General features: G+C 49.1%; 1 protein-coding gene across 1 annotated transcript in view; it reads left to right on the top strand.

Moving 5' to 3' along the window:
- The window catches only part of LOC138304166 (eukaryotic translation initiation factor 3 subunit C-like), a 349,228-nt gene that overhangs the window by 93,699 nt on the left and 228,365 nt on the right, over window positions 1-27,164 (top strand). Inside the window, exon 8 of the mRNA XM_069243993.1 lies at window positions 14,462-14,583. Coding sequence (XP_069100094.1) covers window positions 14,462-14,583 — 122 coding nt within the window. The remainder of the gene's footprint in view (window positions 1-14,461; window positions 14,584-27,164) is intronic.

Genomic DNA, 27,164 nt, shown 5'->3' with positions numbered 1-27,164 from the left:
CAAACTTCTCAGCACAATAAATGCACACTGATGCCAGTGTACATTTTATTGTAAAATACACCCCAGAGGGCACCTTAGAGGTGCCCCCTGAAACTTAACCGACTATCTGTGTAGGCTGACTAGTTTTAGCAGCCTGCCACAAACCGAGACATGTTGCTGGCCCCACGGGGAGAGTGCCTTTGTCACTCTGAGGCCAGTAACAAAGCCTGCACTGGGTGGAGATGCTAACACCTCCCCCAGGCAGGAATTGTCACACCTGGCGGTGAGCCTCAAAGGCTCACCTCCTTTGTGCCAACCCAGCAGGACACTCCAGCTAGTGGAGTTGCCCGCCCCCTCCGGCCAGGCCCCACTTTTGGCGGCAAGGCCGGAGAAAATAATGAGAAAAACAAGGAGGAGTCACTGGCCAGTCAGGACAGCCCCTAAGGTGTCCTGAGCTGAAGTGACTCTAACTTTTAGAAATCCTCCATCTTGCAGATGGAGGATTCCCCCAATAGGGTTAGGATTGTGACCCCCTCCCCTTGGGAGGAGGCACAAAGAGGGTGTACCCACCCTCAGGGCTAGTAGCCATTGGCTACTAACCCCCCAGACCTAAACACGCCCTTAAATTTAGTATTTAAGGGCTACCCTGAACCCTAGAAAATTAGATTCCTGCAACTACAAGAAGAAGGACTGCCCAGCTGAAAACCCCTGCAGCGGAAGACCAGAAGACGACAACTGCCTTGGCTCCAGAAACTCACCGGCCTGTCTCCTGCCTTCCAAAGATCCTGCTCCAGCGACGCCTTCCGAAGGGACCAGCGACCTCGACATCCTCTGAGGACTGCCCCTGCTTCGAAAAGACAAGAAACTCCCGAGGACAGCGGACCTGCTCCAAGAAAGGCTGCAACTTTGTTTCCAGCAGCTTTAAAGAACCCTGCAAGCTCCCCGCAAGAAGCGTGAGACTTGCAACACTGCACCCGGCGACCCCGACTCGGCTGGTGGAGACCCGACACCTCAGGAGGGACCCCAGGACTACTCTGATACTGTGAGTACCAAAACCTGTCCCCCCTGAGCCCCCACAGCGCCGCCTGCAGAGGGAATCCCGAGGCTTCCCCTGACCGCGACTCTTTGAATCCAAAGTCCTGACGCCTGGGAGAGACCCTGCACCCGCAGCCCCCAGGACCTGAAGGACCGGACTTTCACTGGAGAAGTGACCCCCAGGAGTCCCTCTCCCTTGCCCAAGTGGAGGTTTCCCCGAGGAACCCCCCCCTTGCCTGCCTGCAGCGCTGAAGAGATCCCGAGATCTCTCATAGACTAACATTGCGAACCCGACGCTTGTTTCTACACTGCACCCGGCCGCCCCCGCGCCGCTGAGGGTGAAATTTCTGTGTGGGCTTGTGTCCCCCCCGGTGCCCTACAAAACCCCCCTGGTCTGCCCTCCGAAGACGCGGGTACTTACCTGCAAGCAGACCGGAACCGGGGCACCCCCTTCTCTCCATTCTAGCCTATGTGTTTTGGGCACCACTTTGAACTCTGCACCTGACCGGCCCTGAGCTGCTGGTGTGGTGACTTTGGGGTTGCTCTGAACCCCCAACGGTGGGCTACCTTGGACCAAGAACTGAACCCTGTAAGTGTCTTACTTACCTGGTAAAACTAACCAAAACTTACCTCCCCTAGGAACTGTGAAAATTGCACTAAGTGTCCACTTTTAAAACAGCTATTTGTCAATAACTTGAAAAGTATACATGCAATTTTGATGATTTGAAGTTCCTAAAGTACTTACCTGCAATACCTTTCGAAGGAGATATTACATGTAGAATTTGAACCTGTGGTTCTTAAAATAAACTAAGAAAAGATATTTTTCTATACAAAAACCTATTGGCTGGATTTGTCTCTGAGTGTGTGTACCTCATTTATTGTCTATGTGTATGTGCAACAAATGCTTAACACTACTCCTTGGATAAGCCTACTGCTCGACCACACTACCACAAAATAGAGCATTAGTATTATCTCTTTTTACCACTATTTTACCTCTAAGGGGAACCCTTGGACTCTGTGCATGCTATTCCTTACTTTGAAATAGCACATACAGAGCCAACCTCCTACAGCTACCCTGCACTTATAACGTCTAAGGTTTGGCTTAGACACTGTAGGGGCACAGTGCTCATGCACTGGTGCCTTCACCTATGGTATAGTGCACCCTGCCTTAGGGCTGTAAGGCCTGCTAGAGGGGTGACTTATCTATACTGCTTAGGCAGTGTGAGGTTGGCATGGCACCCTGAGGGGAGTGCCATGTCGACTTACTCGTTTTGTCCTCACCAGCACACACAAGTTGGCAAGCAGTGTGTCTGTGCTGAGTGAGGGGTCCCCAGGATGGCATAAGATATGCTGCAGCCCTTAGAGACCTTCCCTGTCATCAGGGCCCTTGGTACCAGGGGTACCAGTTACAAGGGTCTTACCTGGATACCAGGGTGTGCCAATTGTGAAAACAAAACTACAGGTTAGGGAAAGAACACTGGTGCTGTGGCCTGGTTACCAGGCCTCCGCACACTTTCAAATCAAAACATAGCATCAGCCAGGGCAAAAAGTCAGGGGGTAACTGTAGGAAGTTGGCTCTGTATGTGCTATTTCAAAGTAAGGAATAGCATGCACAGAGTCCAAGGGTTCCCCTTAGAGGTAAAATAGTGGTAAAAATAGATAATACTAATGCTCTATTTTGTGGTAGTGTGGTCGAGCAGTAGGCTTATCCAAGGAGTAGTGTTAAGCATTTGTTGTACATACACATAGACAATAAATGAGGTACACACACTCAGAGACAAATCCAGCCAATAGGTTTTGTATAGAAAAATATCTTTTCTTAGTTTATTTTAAGAACCACAGGTTCAAATTCTACATGTAATATCTCATTTGAAAGGTATTGCAGGTAAGTACTTTAGGAACTTTAAATCGTAAAAATTGCATGTATACTTTTCAAGTTATTGACAAATAGCTGTTTTAAAAGTGGACACTTAGTGCAATTTTCACAGTTCCTGGGGGAGGTAAGTTTTTGTTAGTTTTACCAGGTAAGTAAGACACTTACAGGGTTCAGTTCTTGGTCCAAGGTAGCCCACCGTTGGGGGTTCAGAGCAACCCCAAAGTCACCACACCAGCAGCTCAGGGCCGGTCAGGTGCAGAGTTCAAAGTGGTGCCCAAAACACATAGGCTAGAATGGAGAGAAGGGGGTGCCCCGGTTCTGGTCTGCTTGCAGGTAAGTACCCGCGTCTTCGGAGGGCAGACCAGGGGGGTTTTGTAGGGCACCGGGGGGGACACAAGTCCACACAGAAATTTCACCCTCAGCGGCGCGGGGGCGGCCGGGTGCAGTGTAGAAACAAGCGTCGGGTTCGCAATGTTAGTCTGAGAGATCTCGGGATCTCTTCAGCGCTGCCGGCAGGCAAGGGGGGGGTTCCTCGGGGAAACCTCCACTTGGGCAAGGGAGAGGGACTCCTGGGGGTCACTTCTCCAGTGAAAGTCCGGTCCGTCAGGTCCTGGGGGCTGCGGGTGCAGGGTCTCTCCCAGGCGTCGGGACTTTAGGTTCAAAGAGTCGCGGTCAGGGGAAGCCTCGGGATTCCCTCTGCAGGCGGCGCTGTAGGGGCTCAGGGGGGACAGGTTTTGGTACTCACAGTATCAGAGTAGTCCTGGGGCCCCTCCTGAGGTGTTGGATCGCCACCAGCCGAGTCGGGGTCGCCGGGTGCAGTGTTGCAAGTCTCACGCTTCTTGCGGGGAGCTTGCAGGGATCTTTAAAGCTGCTGGAAACAAAGTTGCAGCTTTTCTTGGAGCAGGTCCGCTGTCCTCGGGAGTTTCTTGTCTTTTCGAAGCAGGGGCAGTCCTCAGAGGATGTCGAGGTCGCTGGTCCCTTCGGAAGGCGTCGCTGGAGCAGGATCTTTGGAAGGCAGGAGACAGGCCGGTGAGTTTCTGGAGCCAAGGCAGTTGTCGTCTTCTGGTCTTCCTCTGCAGGGGTTTTTCAGCTAGGCAGTCCTTCTTCTTGTAGTTGCAGGAATCTAATTTTCTAGGGTTCAGGGTAGCCCTTAAATACTAAATTTAAGGGCGTGTTTAGGTATGGGGGGTTAGTAGCCAATGGCTACTAGCCCTGAGGGTGGGTACACCCTCTTTGTGCCTCCTCCCAAGGGGAGGGGGTCACAATCCTAACCCTATTGGGGGAATCCTCCATCTGCAAGATGGAGGATTTCTAAAAGTTAGAGTCACTTCAGCTCAGGACACCTTAGGGGCTGTCCTGACTGGCCAGTGACTCCTCCTTGTTTTTCTCATTATTTTCTCCGGCCTTGCCGCCAAAAGTGGGGCCTGGCCGGAGGGGGCGGGCAACTCCACTAGCTGGAGTGTCCTGCTGGGTTGGCACAAAGGAGGTGAGCCTTTGAGGCTCACCGCCAGGTGTGACAATTCCTGCCTGGGGGAGGTGTTAGCATCTCCACCCAGTGCAGGCTTTGTTACTGGCCTCAGAGTGACAAAGGCACTCTCCCCATGGGGCCAGCAACATGTCTCGGTTTGTGGCAGGCTGCTAAAACTAGTCAGCCTACACAGATAGTCGGTTAAGTTTCAGGGGGCACCTCTAAGGTGCCCTCTGGGGTGTATTTTACAATAAAATGTACACTGGCATCAGTGTGCATTTATTGTGCTGAGAAGTTTGATACCAAACTTCCCAGTTTTCAGTGTAGCCATTATGGTGCTGTGGAGTTCGTGTTTGACAGACTCCCAGACCATATACTCTTATGGCTACCCTGCACTTACAATGTCTAAGGTTTTGTTTAGACACTGTAGGGGTACCATGCTCATGCACTGGTACCCTCACCTATGGTATAGTGCACCCTGCCTTAGGGCTGTAAGGCCTGCTAGAGGGGTGTCTTACCTATACTGCATAGGCAGTGAGAGGCTGGCATGGCACCCTGAGGGGAGTGCCATGTCGACTTACTCGTTTTGTCCTCACTAGCACACACAAGCTGGTAAGCAGTGTGTCTGTGCTGAGTGAGAGGTCTCCAGGGTGGCATAAGACATGCTGCAGCCCTTAGAGACCTTCCTTGGCATCAGGGCCCTTGGTACTAGAAGTACCAGTTACAAGGGACTTATCTGGATGCCAGGGTCTGCCAATTGTGGATACAAAAGTACAGGTTAGGGAAAGAACACTGGTGCTGGGGCCTGGTTAGCAGGCCTCAGCACACTTTCAATTGTAAACATAGCATCAGCAAAGGCAAAAAGCCAGGGGGCAACCATGCCAAGGAGGCATTTCCTTACACAACCCCCCCCCCCAAACGAAAGAGGATGAGACTAACCTTTCCCAAGAGAGTCTTCATTTTCTAAGTGGAAGAACCTGGAAAGGCCATCTGCATTGGCATGGGCAGTCCCAGGTCTGTGTTCCACTATAAAGTCCATTCCCTGTAGGGAGATGGACCACCTCAACAGTTTAGGATTTTCACCTTTCATTTGCATCAGCCATTTGAGAGGTCTGTGGTCAGTTTGAACTAGGAAGTGAGTCCCAAAGAGGTATGGTCTCAGCTTCTTCAGGGACCAAACCACAGCAAAGGCCTCCCTCTCAATGGCACTCCAACGCTGCTCCCTGGGGAGTAACCTCCTGCTAATGAAAGCAACAGGCTGGTCAAGGCCATCATCATTTGTTTGGGACAAAACTGCCCCTATCCCATGTTCAGAGGCATCAGTCTGCACAATGAACTGCTTAGAATAATCTGGAGCTTTGAGAACTGGTGCTGAGCACATTGCCTGTTTCAGGGTGTCAAAGGCCTGTTGGCATTCCACAGTCCAGTTTACTTTCTTGGGCATTTTCTTGGAGGTGAGTTCAGTGAGGGCTGTCACAATGGATCCATATCCCTTCACAAACCTCCTGTAATACCCAGTCAAGCCAAGGAATGCCCTGACTTGAGTCTGGGTTTTTGGAGCTACCCAGTCCAGAATAGTCTGGATCTTGGGTTGGAGTGGCTGAACTTGGCCTCCACCTACAAGGTGTCCCAAGTAAACCACAGTTCCCTGCCCTATCTGGCATTTGGATGCCTTGATAGAGAGGCCTGCAGATTGCAGAGCCTTCAAAACCTTCCTCAGGTGGACCAGGTGATCCTGCCAGGTGGAGCTAAAGACAGCAATATCATCAAGATAAGCTGTGCTAAAGGACTTCAAGCCAGCAAGGACTTGATTCACCAACCTTTGGAAGGTGGCAGGGGCATTCTTTAAACCAAAGGGCATAACAGTAAACTGATAATGCCCATCAGGTGTGGAGAATGCTGTCTTTTCTTTTGCTCCAGGTGCCATTTTTATTTGCCAGTACCCTGCTGTCAAGTCAAAGGTACTTAGAAATTTGGCAGCACCTAATTTATCAATGAGCTCATCAGCTCTTGGAATTGGATGGGCATCTGTCTTGGTGACAGAATTGAGCCCTCTGTAGTCCACACAAAACCTCATCTCTTTCTTTCCATCTTTGGTGTGAGGTTTGGGGACTAAGACCACTGGGCTAGCCCAGGGGCTGTCAGAGCGCTCAATCACTCCCAATTCCAGCATCTTGTGGACTTCCACCTTGATGCTTTCCTTAACATGGTCAGACTGTCTGAAGATTTTGTTCTTGACAGGCATGCTGTCTCCTGTGTCCACATCATGGGTACACAGGTGTGTCTGACCAGGGGTTAGGGAGAAAAGCTCAGGAAACTGTTGTAGGACTCTCCTACAATCAGCCTGCTGTTGGCCAGAGAGGGTGTCTGAGTAGATCACTCCATCTACTGTGCCATCTTTTGGGTCTGATGACAGAAGATCAGGGAGAGGTTCACTCTCTGCCTCCTGATCCTCATCTGTTACCATCAACAGATTCACATCAGCCCTGTCATGGAAGAGCTTAAGGCGGTTCACATGGATCACCCTCTTGGGGCTCCTGCTTGTGCCCAGGTCCACCAGGTAGGTGACCTGACTCTTCCTCTCTAGCACTGGGTAAGGGCCACTCCATTTGTCCTGGAGTGCCCTGGGAGCCACAGGCTCCAGAACCCAGACTTTCTGCCCTGGTTGGAACTCAACCAGTGCAGCCTTTTGGTCATACCAAAACTTCTGGAGTTGTTGGCTGGCCTCAAGGTTTTTGGTTGCCTTTTCCATGTACTCTGCCATTCTAGAGCGAAGGCCAAGTACATAGTCCACTATGTCCTGTTTAGGCTCATGGAGAGGTCTCTCCCAGCCTTCTTTAACAAGGGCAAGTGGTCCCCTTACAGGATGACCAAACAGAAGTTCAAAGGGTGAGAATCCTACTCCCTTCTGTGGTACCTCCCTGTAAGCGAAAAGCAGACATGGCAGGAGGACATCCCATCTCCTTTTGAGTTTTTCTGGGAGCCCCATGATCATGCCTTTTAATGTCTTGTTGAATCTCTCAACTAAGCCATTAGTTTGTGGATGGTAGGGTGTAGTGAATTTATAAGTCACTCCACACTCATTCCACATGTGCTTTAGGTATGCTGACATGAAGTTGGTACCTCTGTCAGACACCACCTCCTTAGGGAAACCCACTCTGGTAAAGATACCAATGAGGGCCTTGGCTACTGCAGGGGCAGTAGTCGACCTAAGGGGAATAGCTTCAGGATACCTGGTAGCATGATCCACTACTACCAGGATATACATATTTCCTGAGGCTGTGGGAGGTTCTAGTGGACCAACTATGTCCACACCCACTCTTTCAAAGGGCACCCCCACCACTGGAAGTGGAATGAGGGGGGCCTTTGGATGCCCACCTGTCTTACCACTGGCTTGACAGGTGGGGCAGGAGAGGCAAAACTCCTTAACCATGGTGGACATATTGGGCCAGTAGAAGTGGTTGACTAACCTCTCCCACGTCTTGGTTTGTCCCAAATGCCCAGCAAGGGGAATGTCATGGGCCAATGTTAGGATGAACTCTCTGAACAGCTGAGGCACTACCACTCTCCTAGTGGCACCAGGCTTGGGGTCTCTGGCCTCAGTGTACAGGAGTCCATCTTCCCAATAGACCCTATGCGTTCCATTTTTCTTGCCTTTGGACTCTTCAGCAGCTTGCTGCCTAAGGCCTTCAAGAGAGGGACAGGTTTCTTGTCCCTTACACAGCTCCTCCCTTGAGGGTCCCCCTGGGCCTAAGAGCTCAACCTGATAAGGTTCAAGCTCCAAAGGCTCAGTTCCCTCAGGGGGCAGAACTTCTTCCTGAGAAGAGAGGTTCCCTTTCTTTTGCTGTGTTGCAGTTGGTTTCCCAACTGACTTTCCTGTTCTCTTGGTAGGCTGGGCCATTTTTCCAGACTCCAGCTCTACTTTTTCACCCTGTGCCTTGCATTGTGCTCTTGTTTTCACACACACCAGTTCAGGGATACCCAGCATTGCTGCATGGGTTTTTAGTTCTACCTCAGCCCATGCTGAGGACTCCAGGTCATTTCCAAGCAGACAGTCCACTGGGATATTTGAGGAGACCACCACCTGTTTCAGGCCATTGACCCCTCCCCATTCTAAAGTAACCATTGCCATGGGATGTACTTTGCTCTGGTTGTCAGCGTTGGTGACTGTGTAAGTTTTTCCAGTCAGGTATTGGCCAGGGGAAACCAGTTTCTCTGTCACCATGGTGACACTGGCACCTGTATCCCTCAGGCCCTCTATTCTAGTCCCATTAATTAAGAGTTGCTGTCTGTATTTTTGCATGTTAGGCGGCCAGACAGCTAGTGTGGCTAAATCCACCCCACCCTCAGAAACTAGAGTAGCTTCAGTGTGGACCCTGATTTGCTCTGGGCACACTGTTGATCCCACTTGGAGACTAGCCATACCAGTGTTACCTGGATGGGAGTTTGGAGTGGAACCTTTCTTGGGACAGGCCTTGTCTCCAGTTTGGTGTCCATGCTGTTTACAGCTATGACACCAGGCCTTTTTGGGATCAAAGTTTTTACCCTTGTACCCATTGTTTTGTGAAGAGGCTCTGGGCCCACCCTCCTGTGCAGGTTTTTGGGGGCCTGTAGAAGACTCTTTACTATTTTTAGTTTTGGTTGTCTCATCACCCTTCCCCTGGGGAGTCTTTGTGACCCCTTTCTTTTGGTCACCCCCTGTTGAAGTCTTGGACACCCTTGTCTTGACCCAATGGTCCGCCTTCTTTCCCAATTCTTGGGGAGAAATTGGTCCTAGGTCTACCAGATGCTGATGCAGTTTATCATTGAAACAATTACTCAACAGGTGTTCTTTCACAAATAAATTGTACAGCCCATCATAATTACTTACACCACTGCCTTGAATCCAACCATCTAGTGTTTTCACTGAGTAGTCTACAAAGTCAACCCAGGTCTGGCTCGAGGATTTTTGAGCCCCCCTGAATCTAATCCTATACTCCTCAGTGGAGAATCCAAAGCCCTCAATCAGGGTACCCTTCATGAGGTCATAAGATTCTGCATCTTGTCCAGAGAGTGTGAGGAGTCTATCCCTACACTTTCCTGTGAACATTTCCCAAAGGAGAGCACCCCAGTGAGATCTGTTCACTTTTCTGGTTACACAAGCCCTCTCAAAAGCTGTGAACCATTTGGTGATGTCATCACCATCTTCATATTTAGTTACAATCCCTTTAGGGATTTTCAACATGTCAGGAGAATCTCTGACCCTATTTATGTTGCTGCCACCATTGATGGGTCCTAGGCCCATCTCTTGTCTTTCCCTCTCTATGGCTAGGATCTGTCTTTCCAAAGCCAATCTTTTGGCCATCCTGGCTAACTGGATGTCCTCTTCACTGGGGCTATCCTCAGTGATTTCAGAGGTGTTGGTCTCTCCTGTGAGGGAACCAGCATCTCTGACTATTATTTTTGGAGTCAGGGTTTGAGGGACCCTGTTCTCCCTAGATAGGATTGGTAGGGGGGAATTGTCCTCCAAGTCACTATCCTCTTCCTCTGAGTTGCCACCCTCAGAGGGGTTGGCCTTTTCAAACTCTGCCAAAAGCTCCTGGAGCTGTATTTTGGTAGGTTTGGGGCCCATTGTTATTTTCTTTATTTTACAGAGTGACCTTAGCTCCCTCATCTTAAGATGGAGGTAAGGTGTGGTGTCGAGTTCCACCACAGTCACATCTGTGCTAGACATTTTGCTTCTAAAAGTTGGAATACTTTTTAAGAATCTACAACTGGTTCTAGAATCTAATTCAAACTTTTACAAACTTTTAAACTCTAAAAGAAATGCTAAACAGGATCTAACACAAGGCCCTAGCAGGTCTTTTAAGAATTTAGAAAACTTTTCAAATTGCAAAAATGAATTTCTAATGACAATTTTGGAATTTCTCGTGTGATCAGGTATTGGCTGAGTAGTCCAGCAAATGCAAAGTCTTGTACCCCACCGCTGATCCACCAATGTAGGAAGTTGGCTCTGTATGTGCTATTTCAAAGTAAGGAATAGCATGCACAGAGTCCAAGGGTTCCCCTTAGAGGTAAAATAGTGGTAAAAATAGATAATACTAATGCTCTATTTTGTGGTAGTGTGGTCGAGCAGTAGGCTTATCCAAGGAGTAGTGTTAAGCATTTGTTGTACATACACATAGACAATAAATGAGGTACACACACTCAGAGACAAATCCAGCCAATAGGTTTTGTATAGAAAAATATCTTTTCTTAGTTTATTTTAAGAACCACAGGTTCAAATTCTACATGTAATATCTCATTTGAAAGGTATTGCAGGTAAGTACTTTAGGAACTTTAAATCGTAAAAATTGCATGTATACTTTTCAAGTTATTGACAAATAGCTGTTTTAAAAGTGGACACAGTGCAATTTTCACAGTTCCTGGGGGAGGTAAGTTTTTGTTAGTTTTACCAGGTAAGTAAGACACTTACAGGGTTCAGTTCTTGGTCCAAGGTAGCCCACCGTTGGGGGTTCAGAGCAACCCCAAAGTCACCACACCAGCAGCTCAGGGCCGGTCAGGTGCAGAGTTCAAAGTGGTGCCCAAAACACATAGGCTAGAATGGAGAGAAGGGGGTGCCCCGGTTCTGGTCTGCTTGCAGGTAAGTACCCGCGTCTTCGGAGGGCAGACCAGGGGGGTTTTGTAGGGCACCGGGGGGGACACAAGTCCACACAGAAATTTCACCCTCAGCGGCGCGGGGGCGGCCGGGTGCAGTGTAGAAACAAGCGTCGGGTTCGCAATGTTAGTCTATGAGAGATCTCGGGATCTCTTCAGCGCTGCCGGCAGGCAAGGGGGGGGGTTCCTCGGGGAAACCTCCACTTGGGCAAGGGAGAGGGACTCCTGGGGGTCACTTCTCCAGTGAAAGTCCGGTCCGTCAGGTCCTGGGGGCTGCGGGTGCAGGGTCTCTCCCAGGCGTCGGGACTTTAGGTTCAAAGAGTCGCGGTCAGGGGAAGCCTCGGGATTCCCTCTGCAGGCGGCGCTGTAGGGGCTCAGGGGGGACAGGTTTTGGTACTCACAGTATCAGAGTAGTCCTGGGGCCCCTCCTGAGGTGTTGGATCGCCACCAGCCGAGTCGGGGTCGCCGGGTGCAGTGTTGCAAGTCTCACGCTTCTTGCGGGGAGCTTGCAGGGATCTTTAAAGCTGCTGGAAACAAAGTTGCAGCTTTTCTTGGAGCAGGTCCGCTGTCCTCGGGAGTTTCTTGTCTTTTCGAAGCAGGGGCAGTCCTCAGAGGATGTCGAGGTCGCTGGTCCCTTCGGAAGGCGTCGCTGGAGCAGGATCTTTGGAAGGCAGGAGACAGGCCGGTGAGTTTCTGGAGCCAAGGCAGTTGTCGTCTTCTGGTCTTCCTCTGCAGGGGTTTTTCAGCTAGGCAGTCCTTCTTCTTGTAGTTGCAGGAATCTAATTTTCTAGGGTTCAGGGTAGCCCTTAAATACTGAATTTAAGGGCGTGTTTAGGTATGGGGGGTTAGTAGCCAATGGCTACTAGCCCTGAGGGTGGGTACACCCTCTTTGTGCCTCCTCCCAAGGGGAGGGGGTCACAATCCTAACCCTATTGGGGGAATCCTCCATCTGCAAGATGGAGGATTTCTAAAAGTTAGAGTCACTTCAGCTCAGGACACCTTAGGGGCTGTCCTGACTGGCCAGTGACTCCTCCTTGTTTTTCTCATTATTTTCTCCGGCCTTGCCGCCAAAAGTGGGGCCTGGCCGGAGGGGGCGGGCAACTCCACTAGCTGGAGTGTCCTGCTGGGTTGGCACAAAGGAGGTGAGCCTTTGAGGCTCACCGCCAGGTGTGACAATTCCTGCCTGGGGGAGGTGTTAGCATCTCCACCCAGTGCAGGCTTTGTTACTGGCCTCAGAGTGACAAAGGCACTCTCCCCATGGGGCCAGCAACATGTCTCGGTTTGTGGCAGGCTGCTAAAACTAGTCAGCCTACACAGATAGTCGGTTAAGTTTCAGGGGGCACCTCTAAGGTGCCCTCTGGGGTGTATTTTACAATAAAATGTACACTGGCATCAGTGTGCATTTATTGTGCTGAGAAGTTTGATACCAAACTTCCCAGTTTTCAGTGTAGCCATTATGGTGCTGTGGAGTTCGTGTTTGACAGACTCCCAGACCATATACTCTTATGGCTACCCTGCACTTACAATGTCTAAGGTTTTGTTTAGACACTGTAGGGGTACCATGCTCATGCACTGGTACCCTCACCTATGGTATAGTGCACCCTGCCTTAGGGCTGTAAGGCCTGCTAGAGGGGTGTCTTACCTATACTGCATAGGCAGTGAGAGGCTGGCATGGCACCCTGAGGGGAGTGCCATGTCGACTTACTCGTTTTGTCCTCACTAGCACACACAAGCTGGTAAGCAGTGTGTCTGTGCTGAGTGAGAGGTCTCCAGGGTGGCATAAGACATGCTGCAGCCCTTAGAGACCTTCCTTGGCATCAGGGCCCTTGGTACTAGAAGTACCAGTTACAAGGGACTTATCTGGATGCCAGGGTCTGCCAATTGTGGATACAAAAGTACAGGTTAGGGAAAGAACACTGGTGCTGGGGCCTGGTTAGCAGGCCTCAGCACACTTTCAATTGTAAACATAGCATCAGCAAAGGCAAAAAGCCAGGGGGCAACCATGCCAAGGAGGCATTTCCTTACAGTAACCATGCCAAGGAGGCATTTCCTTACAATGACCAACTCTTTGTAGGGTATGTGAGTGTGAAGAAAGGTCGGGCATTGCAGAAGCTGGCGATCTCCAGATAAATAGTGCTCTGCATTAAGGTCTGCTGCACACTGGCCAGGTATACTCTCCCTCTCCCTCCCCACCCTGGTTTGAATGCTCATTCTACCCTAGCTAAAGTTGTGACCACATTAGCACACGGATTCCAGCCATTGATATTTGTCAGACAGTAGTGTTTATCACACTGCTGCCAGGACAGTCGGGTCTTTGCCCTTGCCTGGACAGTCCTGCAGGACTTTGTTGTGAACTTGGTTCGCAGACCCTCCTCCGGGAATGGTATTGTTTGGGTATCTATTCAAAGGTAAGGAATCTGCAGCTAGAAGTTTCTATCAGATGAACAAGTTATCTTCCTTCAGTAAAGCCTTATCTGGTAGAGACGATATCTAGCTGCAGATTCCTTATCGACCCACCCAAACTCCCTGCTCTGTGAATTGATTTCTGTGGGAGGGACCGCTTTCAGGGCCTTAGTTTGGATGCACCAGTAGTCATTTTCTTTATGGCTCTGCGCTTCTGGTGTGGAAATCCATGACAAGAAACTGAAGACAGCCCTCCGGGGTGGTGTCTGTATGAGATGTGTGATGTCATAATCCGGCAAGGGTGCAAAGAGTGACAAGGAGCAAATCAACGCCACTGAACAGCGCGCAGGGGTACTGCTAACTAAAATCTTCCCGATCCAGTCAGATGCCTGGGGAAAATTTCAAAAGCAAGGAATCTGCAGCTAGATACTGCCCATACCAGATTATTCATCACCAAAGGTAAGTCGCGTGTTCTTTTTTTACTCCCATAGGGGTTCTCCAGCTGCAGAATGGTGAGGAATACCGGGCAGGCAGCCTGGAGCTTATGTTAATGCAGCCCTCCCTGTTTGTGCGTGGCTTGCCACGCCCCCTACACAGTATTGATCTTTAACTTATTTTGAGAGATATTTCAAGAACACACATTGCAGCACACTTGTGATTTGTTTACAGATTTTCAGAAAAACAATGTCCTACCAATCTTCACTTTAGAGTTAATTTATTTGTATCTGTTGGTAGATTTCTACAGAAGAAGGAAAAAACTATATGGTAAAAATATCCTGTCTGAAGTTGACAGCTGTGAAATGATTATGTAGAATGTAACTACTGGTGAATGCATTCCACCCATACTGTCAATGTGCACACATTAAGGACATGGAAGCCTTGCAGAAAAATGAAACCGCTTCTGATAACCCAAAATGTAGAAAGAATTTTCAACAGATATTGTGAATGGTGGTTGCTGGATTAATGAGTATGATTGTAGTAGCTCGTTCTATTTAGAAAGGTTAGTATTTCTCTTGTGATTTGAGGTCATGTGTTGATTCTCTAACCTATCCTTGTACCCACAGGAAGAGGATGAGGAAGAGGAATCTTCTGATGAAGATTGGGGCTCTGAATCAGATGAATCAGATTCCTCCTCTGATGATGAAGAAGGCAAATACGCATCTCTGGCAGTCAAGTTCTTGAAAAAGTAAGATTCCTTGTCTCCTTTCAGTAGGGTTTCTTTTTCTTATTTAACCTCAAAGAAAATGCATGTTTGATGGCATTTGTGGCTATAGGTACACATCCTGTCCATACTCCTGCCATCTAGTGTTGAGTCAGGATATGTGCAAGTTGTTTTCTTCGAAGAAGTCCCTCGAGCCACAAGGTAAAGTGACTGCTCCTATCGGTGATAATGCGCATGGACATCCACTCCATTGTTAGATTGTTTTCTTTCTTCCATCAGGCTCTGAAATGTTTTTCATTGCTCCAGTTTGAGGCTGTTTTCAGGCTTCCTTCAGTGTTGTTCATCCCTATACCCGTTGGTATTGTTTTTGTTTACATTTCACTTTCATCCTTCCGAAACAAGAGAAAATCGTCACCGGTCCATTCGATGTTTGTCTTCCTTCCTGCAGCCTTCGAACCTCACCCATTCGGGTCTTTTCTCACCTAATCGGGTTTAGTGAACCATGCGCAGCTGATGGAACGGACTCCATTTTGTTCTGTCCCAGCTGTCATGCCAAATAGCCGCATACCAACCTTCATCAGATTTGTAACTTGTGTTTGTCTCTAGACCACAACGAGGAGAATTGTGAGGCCTGTCTTACAGTGTGTGATCTTCGAGTTCTTTGAAAGGAAATGCAGTGCAAAGATCTTCAGAAGACACCTGCCATCTTTGGTCATCGTTCAGTCAAACAATGGGAAGCACTGCACAGGGACTTGGGAGCAGAGGAGGCCTTTTACATTCCGGATTCTGAATCTGATCCCAAAAAGAGTTTGGTGTGCAGTTACAAGACCTTCCTTCAGGACAGTGCTCAGTGAGTACCCATGCCTCTGTCCAACCCAACAAAAGACACTAGGTACTGACTGCAAGCACGGTTTCTGGGCCACCACTGCCAACAGGCCATGGTAGGCACAGAGCACTCACTGGATGCCCAACCCTCTGCACCGGAAGCCAAGCCAAAACTTCCTGTAACCCTATTAAGGCGAACAATCTCTGTGCCGAGCCGACCAGCTACTACATTGGTTCTGACCACTTTAACTTCTGCTGTTTGTGCTCCGACCACCTCTGCACTGAAGCAAAGACCAAGCATGGCACAAATACCCTCCATTTAGGCACCAGAGCCAATTCTAGAGACTATAACAGACTTGATCCAAAAGAAAACCCACATCCAGCACTGGTCCGATTTTGGCAAAGGCAGTGCAGGCAAAGCCTACTGTATTTAAGTACCAGCTTTGTTTTGTGGAGGCCATCGATTTTCCTGCACCTCCAAAGAAGAAAATGGACATTGCCACCAGTCCTACTCAGACACCTTTGCCTGCTTCTTCTCCACCTCCTTCACCACCGCCACCTAATTCACCATTACTTTGGTGATTTAGATGACATCTCGCCACAAAGCGCTCCACGATCAAGCATTGGTGACGAGGGAGGGACTGATGAACAGCAGCCTACAAATCCTTGGGGCGCATTGACTCTCCAGGGAATACTGACCCAGCTCACTACCTGGCTAAACTCTCACCTGCAGATAATGCAGCATCCTTCTAAGAGCTTATTGCTCGGGCGGATACATACCACCCAGTCTTCCTACACAAGCGGGCCTCGACAAATGTACTCAACCACTCACTATGATGAGTGAGAGTATCAGGTCGAATTATTTTTAGGACCTACAAGTGTCCTGCCTGGCGAGTGAAATTGAGCTCGAAAGGAGCAGGTGCTCTGTTCCTTCAGAAATTAGTGAGCAATAAAGAGGTCTTAAAATCTTGATTTATCTTGACACATTTCTTGTCTGTTCAAGGACAAAGGTCAAATGTCAGTTTGTCGTTTTATTAAGTGCTGCTTGTCTTAGTCTGAAAAATGTGTTTAAATTTTTTTTCTCCTACCTCAGTTAGACGATTTTGTAAAGTGAGCTTTCTGGCATTCATTGTGAAACAAAAGGCTTTAGGATGTCAGTTTATTTTTATAACATACAGCATTTAAATGGTTTGTAAATAGTGCAAATATTTCAAAATATTTAAATAGCAGCAAAACAAATCAGAACACTTTACTGTTTGTACACTATATAGTTTTATCAGTAAAACTGCATGTCACTTGAAGACGTTGTGGCTAATTCAATATAAAATATGCTGATTGAAAATGACAGGATGCTATTGTAAAGAAATGGCTCCCTGTTGCAGTTACCCCCCACTTTTTGCCTGATACTGATGCTGACTTGACTGAGAAGTGTGCTGGGACCCTGCTAACCAGGCCCCAGCACCAGTGTTCTTTCACCTAAAATGTACCATTGTTTCCACAATTGGCACAACCCTGGCACCTAGGTAAGTCCCTTGTAACTGGTACCCCTGGTACCAAGGGCCCTGATGCCAGGGAAGGTCTCTAAGGGCTGCAGCATGTCTTATGCCACCCTAGGGACCCCTCACTCAGCACAGACACACTGCTTGCCAGCTTGTGTGTGCTGATGGGGAGAAAATGACTAAGTCGACATGGCACTCCCCTCAGGGTGCCATGCCAACCTCCCACTGCCTGTGGCATAGGTAAGTCACCCCTCTAGTAGGCCTTACAGCCCTAAGGCAGGGTGCACTATACCACAGGTGAGGGCATATGTGCATGAGCACTATGCCCCTACAGTGTCTAAGCAAAACCTTAGACATTGTAAGTGCAGGGTAGCCATAAGAGTATATGGGCTGGGAGTCTGTCAAAAACGAACTCCACAGCTCCATAATGGCTACACTGAATACTGGGAAGTTTAGTATCAAACTTCTCAGAATAATAAACCCACACTGATGCCAGTGTTGGATTTATTAAAAAATGCACACAGAGGGCATCTTAGAGATACCCCCTGTATTTTACCCAATTGTTCAGTGCAGGACTGACTGGTCTGTGCCAGCCTGCTGCTGAGAGACGAGTGTCTGACCTCATGCGGTGAGAGCCTTTGTGCTCTCTGAGGACAGAAACAAAGCCTGCTCTGGGTGGAGGTGCTTCACACCTCCCCCCTGCAGGAACTGTAACACCTAGCAGTGAGCTTCAAAGGCTCAAGCTTCGTGTTACAATGCCCCAGGGCACTCCAGCTAGTGGAGATGCCCGCCTCCTGGACCCAGCCCCCACTTTTGGCGGCAAGTCCAGGAGAGATAATGAGAAAAACAAGGAGGAGTCACTGGCCAGTCAAGACAGCCCCTAAGGTGTCCTGAGCTGAGGTGACTCTGACTTTTAGAAATCCTCCATCTTGCAGATGGAGGATTCCCCCAATAGGATTAGGGATGTGACCCCCTCCCCTTGGGAGGAGGCACAAAGAGGGTGTACTCACCCTTAGGGCTAGTAGCCATTGGCTACTAACCCCCCAGACCTAAACACGCCCTTAAATTTAGTATTTAAGGGCTCCCCTGAACCCTAGAAAATTAGATTCCTGCAACAACAAGAAGAAGGACTGCCTAGCTGAAAACCCCTGCAGAGGAAGACCAGAAGACAACAACTGCCTTGGCTCCAGAAACTCACCGGCCTGTCTCCTGCCTTCCAAAGAACTCTGCTCCAGCGACGCCTTCCAAAGGGACCAGCGACCTCTGAATCCTCTGAGGACTGCCCTGCTTCGACGACGACAAGAAACTCCCGAGGACAGCGGACCTGCTCCAAAAAGACTGCAACTTTGTCTCAAGAAGCAGCTTTAAAGAACCCTGCAACTCCCCGCAAGAAGCGTGAGACTTGCAACACTGCACCCGGCGACCCCGACTCGGCTGGTGGAGAACCAACACCTCAGGGAGGACCCCCGGACTACTCTACGACTGTGAGTACCAAAACCTGTCCCCCCTGAGCCCCCACAGCGCCGCCTGCAGAGGGAATCCCGAGGCTTCCCCTGACCGCGACTCTCTGAAACCTAAGTCCCGACGCCTGGAAAAGACCCTGCACCCGCAGCCCCCAGGACCTGAAGGACCGGACTTTCACTGGAGAAGTGACCCCCAGGAGTCCCTCTCCCTTGCCCAAGTGGAGGTTTCCCCGAGGAAGCCCCCCCTTGCCTGCCTGCAGCGCTGAAGAGATCCGTTGATCTCTCATAGACTAACATTGCAAACCCGACGCTTGTTTCTACACTGCACCCGGCCGCCCCCGCGCTGCTGAGGGTGAAATTTCTGTGTGGGCTTGTGTCCCCCCCGGTGCCCTACAAAACCCCCCTGGTCTGCCCTCCGAAGACGCGGGTACTTACCTGCAAGCAGACCGGAACCGGGGCACCCCCTTCTCTCCATTATAGCCTATGCGTTTTGGGCACCACTTTGAACTCTGCACCTGACCGGCCCTGAGCTGCTGGTGTGGTAACTTTGGGGTTGCTCTGAACCCCCAACGGTGGGCTACCTTGGACCAAGAACTGAACCCTGTAAGTGTCTTACTTACCTGGTAAAACTAACAAAAACTTACCTCCCCCAGGAACTGTGAAAATTGCACTAAGTGTCCACTTTTAAAGTAGCTATTTGTGAATAACTTGAAAAGTATACATGCAATTGAAATGATTCAAAGTTCCTAATGTACTTACCTGCAATACCTTTCAAACAAGATATTACATGTTAAATTTGAACCTGTGGTTCTTAAAATAAACTAAGAAAATATATTTTTTCTATACAAAACCTATTGGCTGGATTTGTCTCTGAGTGTGTGTACCTCATTTATTGTCTATGTGTAGGTACAACAAATGCTTAACACTACTCCTTGGATAAGCCTACTGCTCGACCACACTACCACAAAATAGAGCATTAGTATTATCTATTTTTACCACTATTTTACCTCTAAGGGGAACCCTTGGATTCTGTGCATGCTATTCCTTACTTTGAAATAGCACATACAGAGCCAACTTCCTACATTGGTGGATCAGCGGTGGGGTACAAGACTTTGCATTTGCTGGACTACTCAGCCAATACCTGATCACACGACAAATTCCAAAATTGTCATTAGAAATTGATTTTTGCAATTTGAAAAGTTTTCTAAATTCTTAAAAGACCTGCTAGGGCCTTGTGTTAGATCCTGTTTAGCATTTCTTTTAGAGTTTAAAAGTTTGGTAAAAGTTTGAATTAGAACCTAGAACTAGTTTTAGATTCTTAAAAAGTATTCCAACTTTTAGAAGCAAAATGTCTAGCACAGATGTGAATGTGGTGGAACTCGACACCACACCTTACCTCCATCTACAGATGAGAGAGCTAAGGTCACTCTGTAAACTAAAGAAAATAGCAATGGGCTCCAAACCTACCAAAGTACAGCTCCAGGAGCTTTTGGCAGAGTTTGAAAAAGCCAACCCCTCTGAGGATGGCAACACAGAGGATGAAGATAGTGACTTGGAGGAAAATTCCCCCCTACCAGTCCTATTTAGGGAGAACAGGGTCTCTCAAACCCTGACTCCAAAAATAGTAGTCAGAAATGCTGGCTCCCTCACAGGAGGGTCCAGCCTCTCTGAAATCACTGAAGATAACTCCAGTGAAGAGGACATCCAGTTAGCCAGGATGACCAAAAGATTGGCTTTGGAAAGACAAAGGGAAAGACAAGAGATGGGCCTAGGACCCATCAATGGTGGCAGCAACATAAATAGGGTCAGAGATTCTCCTGACATGTTGAAAATCCCCAAAGGGATTGTAACAAAATATGAAGATGGTGATGACATCACCAAATGGTTCACAGCTTTTGAGAGGGCTTGTGTAACCAGAAAATTGAACAAATCTCACTGGGGTGCTCTCCTTTGGGAAATGTTCACAGGAAAGTGTAGGGATAGACTCCTCACACTCTCTGGAAAAGATGCAGAATCTTATGACCTCATGAAGGGTACCCTGATTGAGGGCTTTGGATTCTCCACTGAGGAGTATAGAATTAGATTCAGGGGGGCTCAAAAATCCTCGAGCCAGACCTGGGTTGATTATGTTGACTACTCAGTGAAAACACTGGATGGTTGGGTAACTGGAAATGAAGTGTATGACTATGTTGGGCTTTATAATTTGTTTATGAAAGAACACATTTTAAGTAACTGCTTCAATGAAAAGTTGCATCAGTATCTGGTAGACCTAGGTCCAATTTCTCCCCAAGAATTGGGAAAGAAGGCAGACCACTGGGTCAAGACTAGGGTAACCAAAACTTCCACTGGGGGTGACCAAAAGAAAGGGGTTACAAAGCCTCCCCAGGAGAAAGTGGGTGACACTAGAAACAAAGAAAAAGAGTCCCCTGTAGGCCCCCAAAAACCAGACCAGGTGGGTGGGCCCAGAGACGCAACCCAAAACAAAGGTGGGTACCAGGGTAAGAGCTGGGATGCCACTAAGGCATGGTGCCATAACTGTAAACAGACAGGGCACCACACCAAGGACACTTCTTGTCCCAAAAACAAACCCCCTAGCAAAATCCCAGGGGTGACCAGTGTAGCCATTGGGGATGACTCCTCAGATGAGGAGGTCTTCATAGCCTTCAACTGGAAAAAGGGCCCAACAGGTGAGTTGGAGATTCCAGAGGGAAGTAGACACTTCCACCACCTACTGGTGAATGGAATCCCAGCCACTGCCCTGAGAGACACTTGTGCCAGTCACACTATTGTGCATGACAGGCTGGTGTTCTCAAACCAGTACATCCCAGGTGAGATGGCCAGAGTAAGAGTTAGCCCAGACAGGGTCACTGATAGGCCTGTGGCTTTTGTGCCCATAGAAGTGGGTGGGACTTTTAGCTGGAGAAGGGTGGTAGTCAGTACAGACCTCCCCCTTGATTGTCTCCTTGGAAATGACTACCCAGAGGTTAGTCAGAGCCCAAGAGAGGAACTGGTCCAGTGCCAGTCCTCTCCCAAGGATTCTGGAGTGCCTGCCTCTGCAGTAAATGCAAGTAGGCCCCAGAAGAAAAAGAAAAGGAAACAGAGTAGGAAAGGTGGACAACCTTTAGCCAAGGTTCCAGCCAGCCAAGGAGATTCTGCTCCAGTAGGGGAGAACCCCAAAAGTGGCTCTGATAAAGTCCAACCTGACCCACAAGAAGTCCTGGCTAGTCAGGCAACTGTTAAGCCTGAGTGGGTGGCTCCTCAGCTAACCGAAGAAAGAGTGGAAGAAGGGTGTTTACTACAAGATGTGGTAACCCCCCACTCTAATACAGCAGACAGGCACCCTGAACCCAAAGAAGCCTGTAACTTAGCCCCTTCCCTTGTAGGTGAAGAGCTAAAGGTGTGGTTCTGGGCACTGACAGCTGTCAGTGGCCTCTGCTGGGTGTTAGCCTTTATGGCTGCACTATCCTTGGCCTGGTGGTCTGACCCCATGCCAAATAACAAGTTAGGCCCCCTGACCCTGTTGGTCATGGTGGGGTTACTCCAGCTCTGGGTAACCTCTTTGGGTAAGCTAGGGGTGACCCTGGCTAAGATAAGATTAGCAGAGGTGGATACCTCTAACCCCAAAATAGAGAGAATGGGTGAAGACATAAAAAGCACAGACAAGAGGCAGTTCAGACTAGGTCCTATCACTGTGGAAGTGGGTCAGTTCCCCAGAGGGAATGACCTGAACAGGAGGATGTAAGGCAGAGTAGGCCCTGCAACAAACCAGCCTATTTCCTCTACTCTTCCTCGCCTGACAGACTAGGAAGACTCTCCCAGCTTTGGCTGAGTCTCCTGGCCTGTGGGCTGGGGGGGGCTTGTGTAAAGAAATGGCTCCCTGTTGCAGTTACCCCCCACTTTTTGCCTGATACTGATGCTGACTTGACTGAGAAGTGTGCTGGGACCCTGCTAACCAGGCCCCAGCACCAGTGTTCTTTCACCTAAAATGTACCATTGTTTCCACAATTGGCACAACCCTGGCACCTAGGTAAGTCCCTTGTAACTGGTACCCCTGGTACCAAGGGCCCTGATGCCAGGGAAGGTCTCTAAGAGCTGCAGCATGTCTTATGCCACCCTAGGGACCCCTCACTCAGCACAGACACACTGCTTGCCAGCTTGTGTGTGCTGATGGGGAGAAAATGACTAAGTCGACATGGCACTCCCCTCAGGGTGCCATGCCAACCTCCCACTGCCTGTGGCATAGGTAAGTCACCCCTCTAGTAGGCCTTACAGCCCTAAGGCAGGGTGCACTATACCACAGGTGAGGGCATATGTGCATGAGCACTATGCCCCTACAGTGTCTAAGCAAAACCTTAGACATTGTAAGTGCAGGGTAGCCATAAGAGTATATGGGCTGGGAGTCTGTCAAAAACGAACTCCACAGCTCCATAATGGCTACACTGAATACTGGGAAGTTTAGTATCAAACTTCTCAGAATAATAAACCCACACTGATGCCAGTGTTGGATTTATTAAAAAATGCACACAGAGGGCATCTTAGAGATACCCCCTGTATTTTACCCAATTGTTCAGTGCAGGACTGACTGGTCTGTGCCAGCCTGCTGCTGAGAGACGAGTGTCTGACCTCATGCGGTGAGAGCCTTTGTGCTCTCTGAGGACAGAAACAAAGCCTGCTCTGGGTGGAGGTGCTTCACACCTCCCCCTGCAGGAACTGTAACACCTAGCAGTGAGCTTCAAAGGCTCAAGCTTCGTGTTACAATGCCCCAGGGCACTCCAGCTAGTGGAGATGCCCGCCTCCTGGACCCAGCCCCCACTTTTGGCGGGAAGTCCAGGAGAGATAATGAGAAAAACAAGGAGGAGTCACTGGCCAGTCAAGACAGCCCCTAAGGTGTCCTGAGCTGAGGTGACTCTGACTTTTAGAAATCCTCCATCTTGCAGATGGAGGATTCCCCCAATAGGATTAGGGATGTGACCCCCTCCCCTTGGGAGGAGGCACAAAGAGGGTGTACTCACCCTTAGGGCTAGTAGCCATTGGCTACTAACCCCCCAGACCTAAACACGCCCTTAAATTTAGTATTTAAGGGCTCCCCTGAACCCTAGAAAATTAGATTCCTGCAACAACAAGAAGAAGGACTGCCTAGCTGAAAACCCCTGCAGAGGAAGACCAGAAGACAACAACTGCCTTGGCTCCAGAAACTCACCGGCCTGTCTCCTGCCTTCCAAAGAACTCTGCTCCAGCGACGCCTTCCAAAGGGACCAGCGACCTCTGAATCCTCTGAGGACTGCCCTGCTTCGACGACGACAAGAAACTCCCGAGGACAGCGGACCTGCTCCAAAAAGACTGCAACTTTGTCTCAAGAAGCAGCTTTAAAGAACCCTGCAACTCCCCGCAAGAAGCGTGAGACTTGCAACACTGCACCCGGCGACCCCGACTCGGCTGGTGGAGAACCAACACCTCAGGGAGGACCCCCGGACTACTCTACGACTGTGAGTACCAAAACCTGTCCCCCCTGAGCCCCCACAGCGCCGCCTGCAGAGGGAATCCCGAGGCTTCCCCTGACCGCGACTCTCTGAAACCTAAGTCCCGACGCCTGGAAAAGACCCTGCACCCGCAGCCCCCAGGACCTGAAGGACCGGACTTTCACTGGAGAAGTGACCCCCAGGAGTCCCTCTCCCTTGCCCAAGTGGAGGTTTCCCCGATGAAGCCCCCCCTTGCCTGCCTGCAGCGCTGAAGAGATCCGTTGATCTCTCATAGACTAACATTGCAAACCCGACGCTTGTTTCTACACTGCACCCGGCCGCCCCCGCGCTGCTGAGGGTGAAATTTCTGTGTGGGCTTGTGTCCCCCCCGGTGCCCTACAAAACCCCCCTGGTCTGCCCTCCGAAGACGCGGGTACTTACCTGCAAGCAGACCGGAACCGGGCACCCCCTTCTCTCCATTATAGCCTATGCGTTTTGGGCACCACTTTGAACTCTGCACCTGACCGGCCCTGAGCTGCTGGTGTGGTAACTTTGGGGTTGCTCTGAACCCCCAACGGTGGGCTACCTTGGACCAAGAACTGAACCCTGTAAGTGTCTTACTTACCTGGTAAAACTAACAAAAACTTACCTCCCCCAGGAACTGTGAAAATTGCACTAAGTGTCCACTTTTAAAGTAGCTATTTGTGAATAACTTGAAAAGTATACATGCAATTGAAATGATTCAAAGTTCCTAATGTACTTACCTGCAATACCTTTCAAACAAGATATTACACGTTAAATTTGAACCTGTGGTTCTTAAAATAAACTAAGAAAATATATTTTTTCTATACAAAACCTATTGGCTGGATTTGTCTCTGAGTGTGTGTACCTCATTTATTGTCTATGTGTAGGTACAACAAATGCTTAACACTACTCCTTGGATAAGCCTACTGCTCGACCACACTACCACAAAATAGAGCATTAGTATTATCTATTTTTACCACTATTTTACCTCTAAGGGGAACCCTTGGATTCTGTGCATGCTATTCCTTACTTTGAAATAGCACATACAGAGCCAACTTCCTACAGCTATCTCTTCCTGCTTTAGTTACATATTCACTAAAAGTGATGAGAATGTGGTAGTGAACTAAGAGCAGGGCCACTGGAATTATGCAGCAGTAGAGGTCCAAATTATGTGGCAAGAAAAGCAAATCATGCGTCATAATGCTGCACATTTTGTGAGATTACTTCATTATTTTGTCATTTTTAAACTTGATAACCCAACGGGGCATTGCGTGCTCCCCATTAGTACCAATTTAACATCAAAATATAGCCGTAAGGAACAGAAAGGTGACCAGTCCAGCTTTGCAAAGGGCCTTTCACCACGCTGCAAGACAAGTCCTCACATATTTAGTAACTTTTGAACCATTTGAACTAGAATTTTTTTTTTTTTTTTTTTATTTTAATCTGTAGAGCCTGTGGCAGATAATGGATTATGGGGCAAATGCGGCAAATCTATAATTATAAAAAAAAAATCACTGCGTCCATACAATCACATATTTCCGAGGCAAGTCATTTGTATCCTATATGCAACTAGGTTGGTGTTGCATATGGAGCAAACATTGTCTATTAAACAGGAGCTTTTTGTGCAGCATTAGACATACTGCCTAACATATGTAAAAGTGCTATCATATTTTATAGGGTCAAGAGCTTTAAAGTTAGGTCGAGTGTAAGGAAATGCCTCCTTGGCATGGTTATCCCCTGACTTTTTGTCTTTGCTGATGCTATGTTTTGAATTGAAAGTGTGCTGAGGCCTGCTAACCAGGCCCCAGCACCAGTGTTCTTTCCCTAACCTATACTTTTTGATTCCACAATTGACACACCCTGGCCTCCAGATAAGTCCCTTGTAACTGGTACCTCTGGTACCAAGGGCCCTGATGCCAGGGAAGGTCTCTAAGGGGTGCAGCATGTATTATGCCACCCTAGAGACCCCTCACTCAGCACAGACACCCTGCTTACCAGCTTGTGTGTGCTAGTGAGAACAAACTGAGTAAGTCGACATGGCACTCCCCTCAGGGTGCCATGCCAGCCTCTCACTGCCTATGCAGTATGGGTAAGACACCCCTCTAGCAGGCCTTACAGCCCTAAGGCAGGGTGCACTATATCATAGGTGAGGGCACCAGTGCATGAGCACTGTGCCCCTACAGTGTCTAAGCAAAACCTTAGACATTGTAAGTGCAGGGTAGCCATAAGAGTATATGGTCTGGGAGTCTGTCCAACACGAACTCCACAGCACCATAATGGCTACACTGAAAACTGGGAAGTTTGGTATCAAACTTCTCAGCACAATAAATGCACACTGATGCCAGTGTACATTTTATTGTAAAATACACCACAAAGGGCACCTTAGAGGTGCCCCCTGAAACTTAACCGACTATCTGTGTAGGCTGACTGGTTCCAGCAGCCTGCCACACTAGAGACATGTTGCTGGCCCCATGGGGAGAGTGCCTTTGTCACTCTGAGGCCAGTAACAAAGCCTGCACTGGGTGGAGATGCTAACACCTCCCCCAGGCAGGAGCTGTAACACCTGGCGGTGAGCCTCAAAGGCTCACCCCTTTGTCACAGCCCAGCAGGGCACTCCAGCTTAGTGGAGTTGCCCGCCCCTCCGGCCCCGGCCCCCACTTTTGGCGGCAAGGCCGGAGAAAATAATGAGAATAACAAGGAGGAGTCACTGGCCAGTCAGGACAGCCCCTAAGGTGTCCTGAGCTGAGGTGACTCTAACTTTTAGAAATCCTCCATCTTGCAGATGGAGGATTCCCCCAATAGGATTAGGGATGTGACCCCATCCCCTTGGGAGGAGGCACAAAGAGGGTGTACCCACCCTCAGGGCTAGTAGCCATTGGCTACTAACCCCCCAGACCTAAACACGCCCTTAAATTTAGTATTTAAGGGCTTCCCTGAACCTAAAGATTTAGATTCCTGCAACTACAAGAAGGACTGCCGAGCTGACAAACCCCTGCAGAGGAAGACCAGAAGACACCAACTGCCTTGGCCCCAGACTTACCGGCCTGTCTCCTGCCTTCCAAAGAACCTGCTCCAGCGACTCTTTCCAAGGGACCAGCGACCTCTGAATCCTCTGAGGACTGCCCTGCTTCGAAAAAGACAAGAAACTCCCGAGGACAGCGGCACTGCTCCAAAAGAACTGCAACTTTGTTACAAGGAGCAGATTTAAAGACCCCTGGAACTCCCCGCAAGAAGCGTGAGACTTGCAACACTGCACCCGGCGACCCCGACTCGACTGGTGGAGAACAACCAACTCAGGAAGGACCCTCCGGCGACTCTACGACTGTGAGTAACCA

This window comes from Pleurodeles waltl, chromosome 7 (assembly GCF_031143425.1).
Source record: "Pleurodeles waltl isolate 20211129_DDA chromosome 7, aPleWal1.hap1.20221129, whole genome shotgun sequence".
Lineage (NCBI taxonomy): Eukaryota > Metazoa > Chordata > Amphibia > Caudata > Salamandridae > Pleurodeles > Pleurodeles waltl.
The sequence above is the reverse complement of the archived record's forward strand: the minus strand, read 5'-3'. Positions and strand labels throughout refer to the sequence as shown.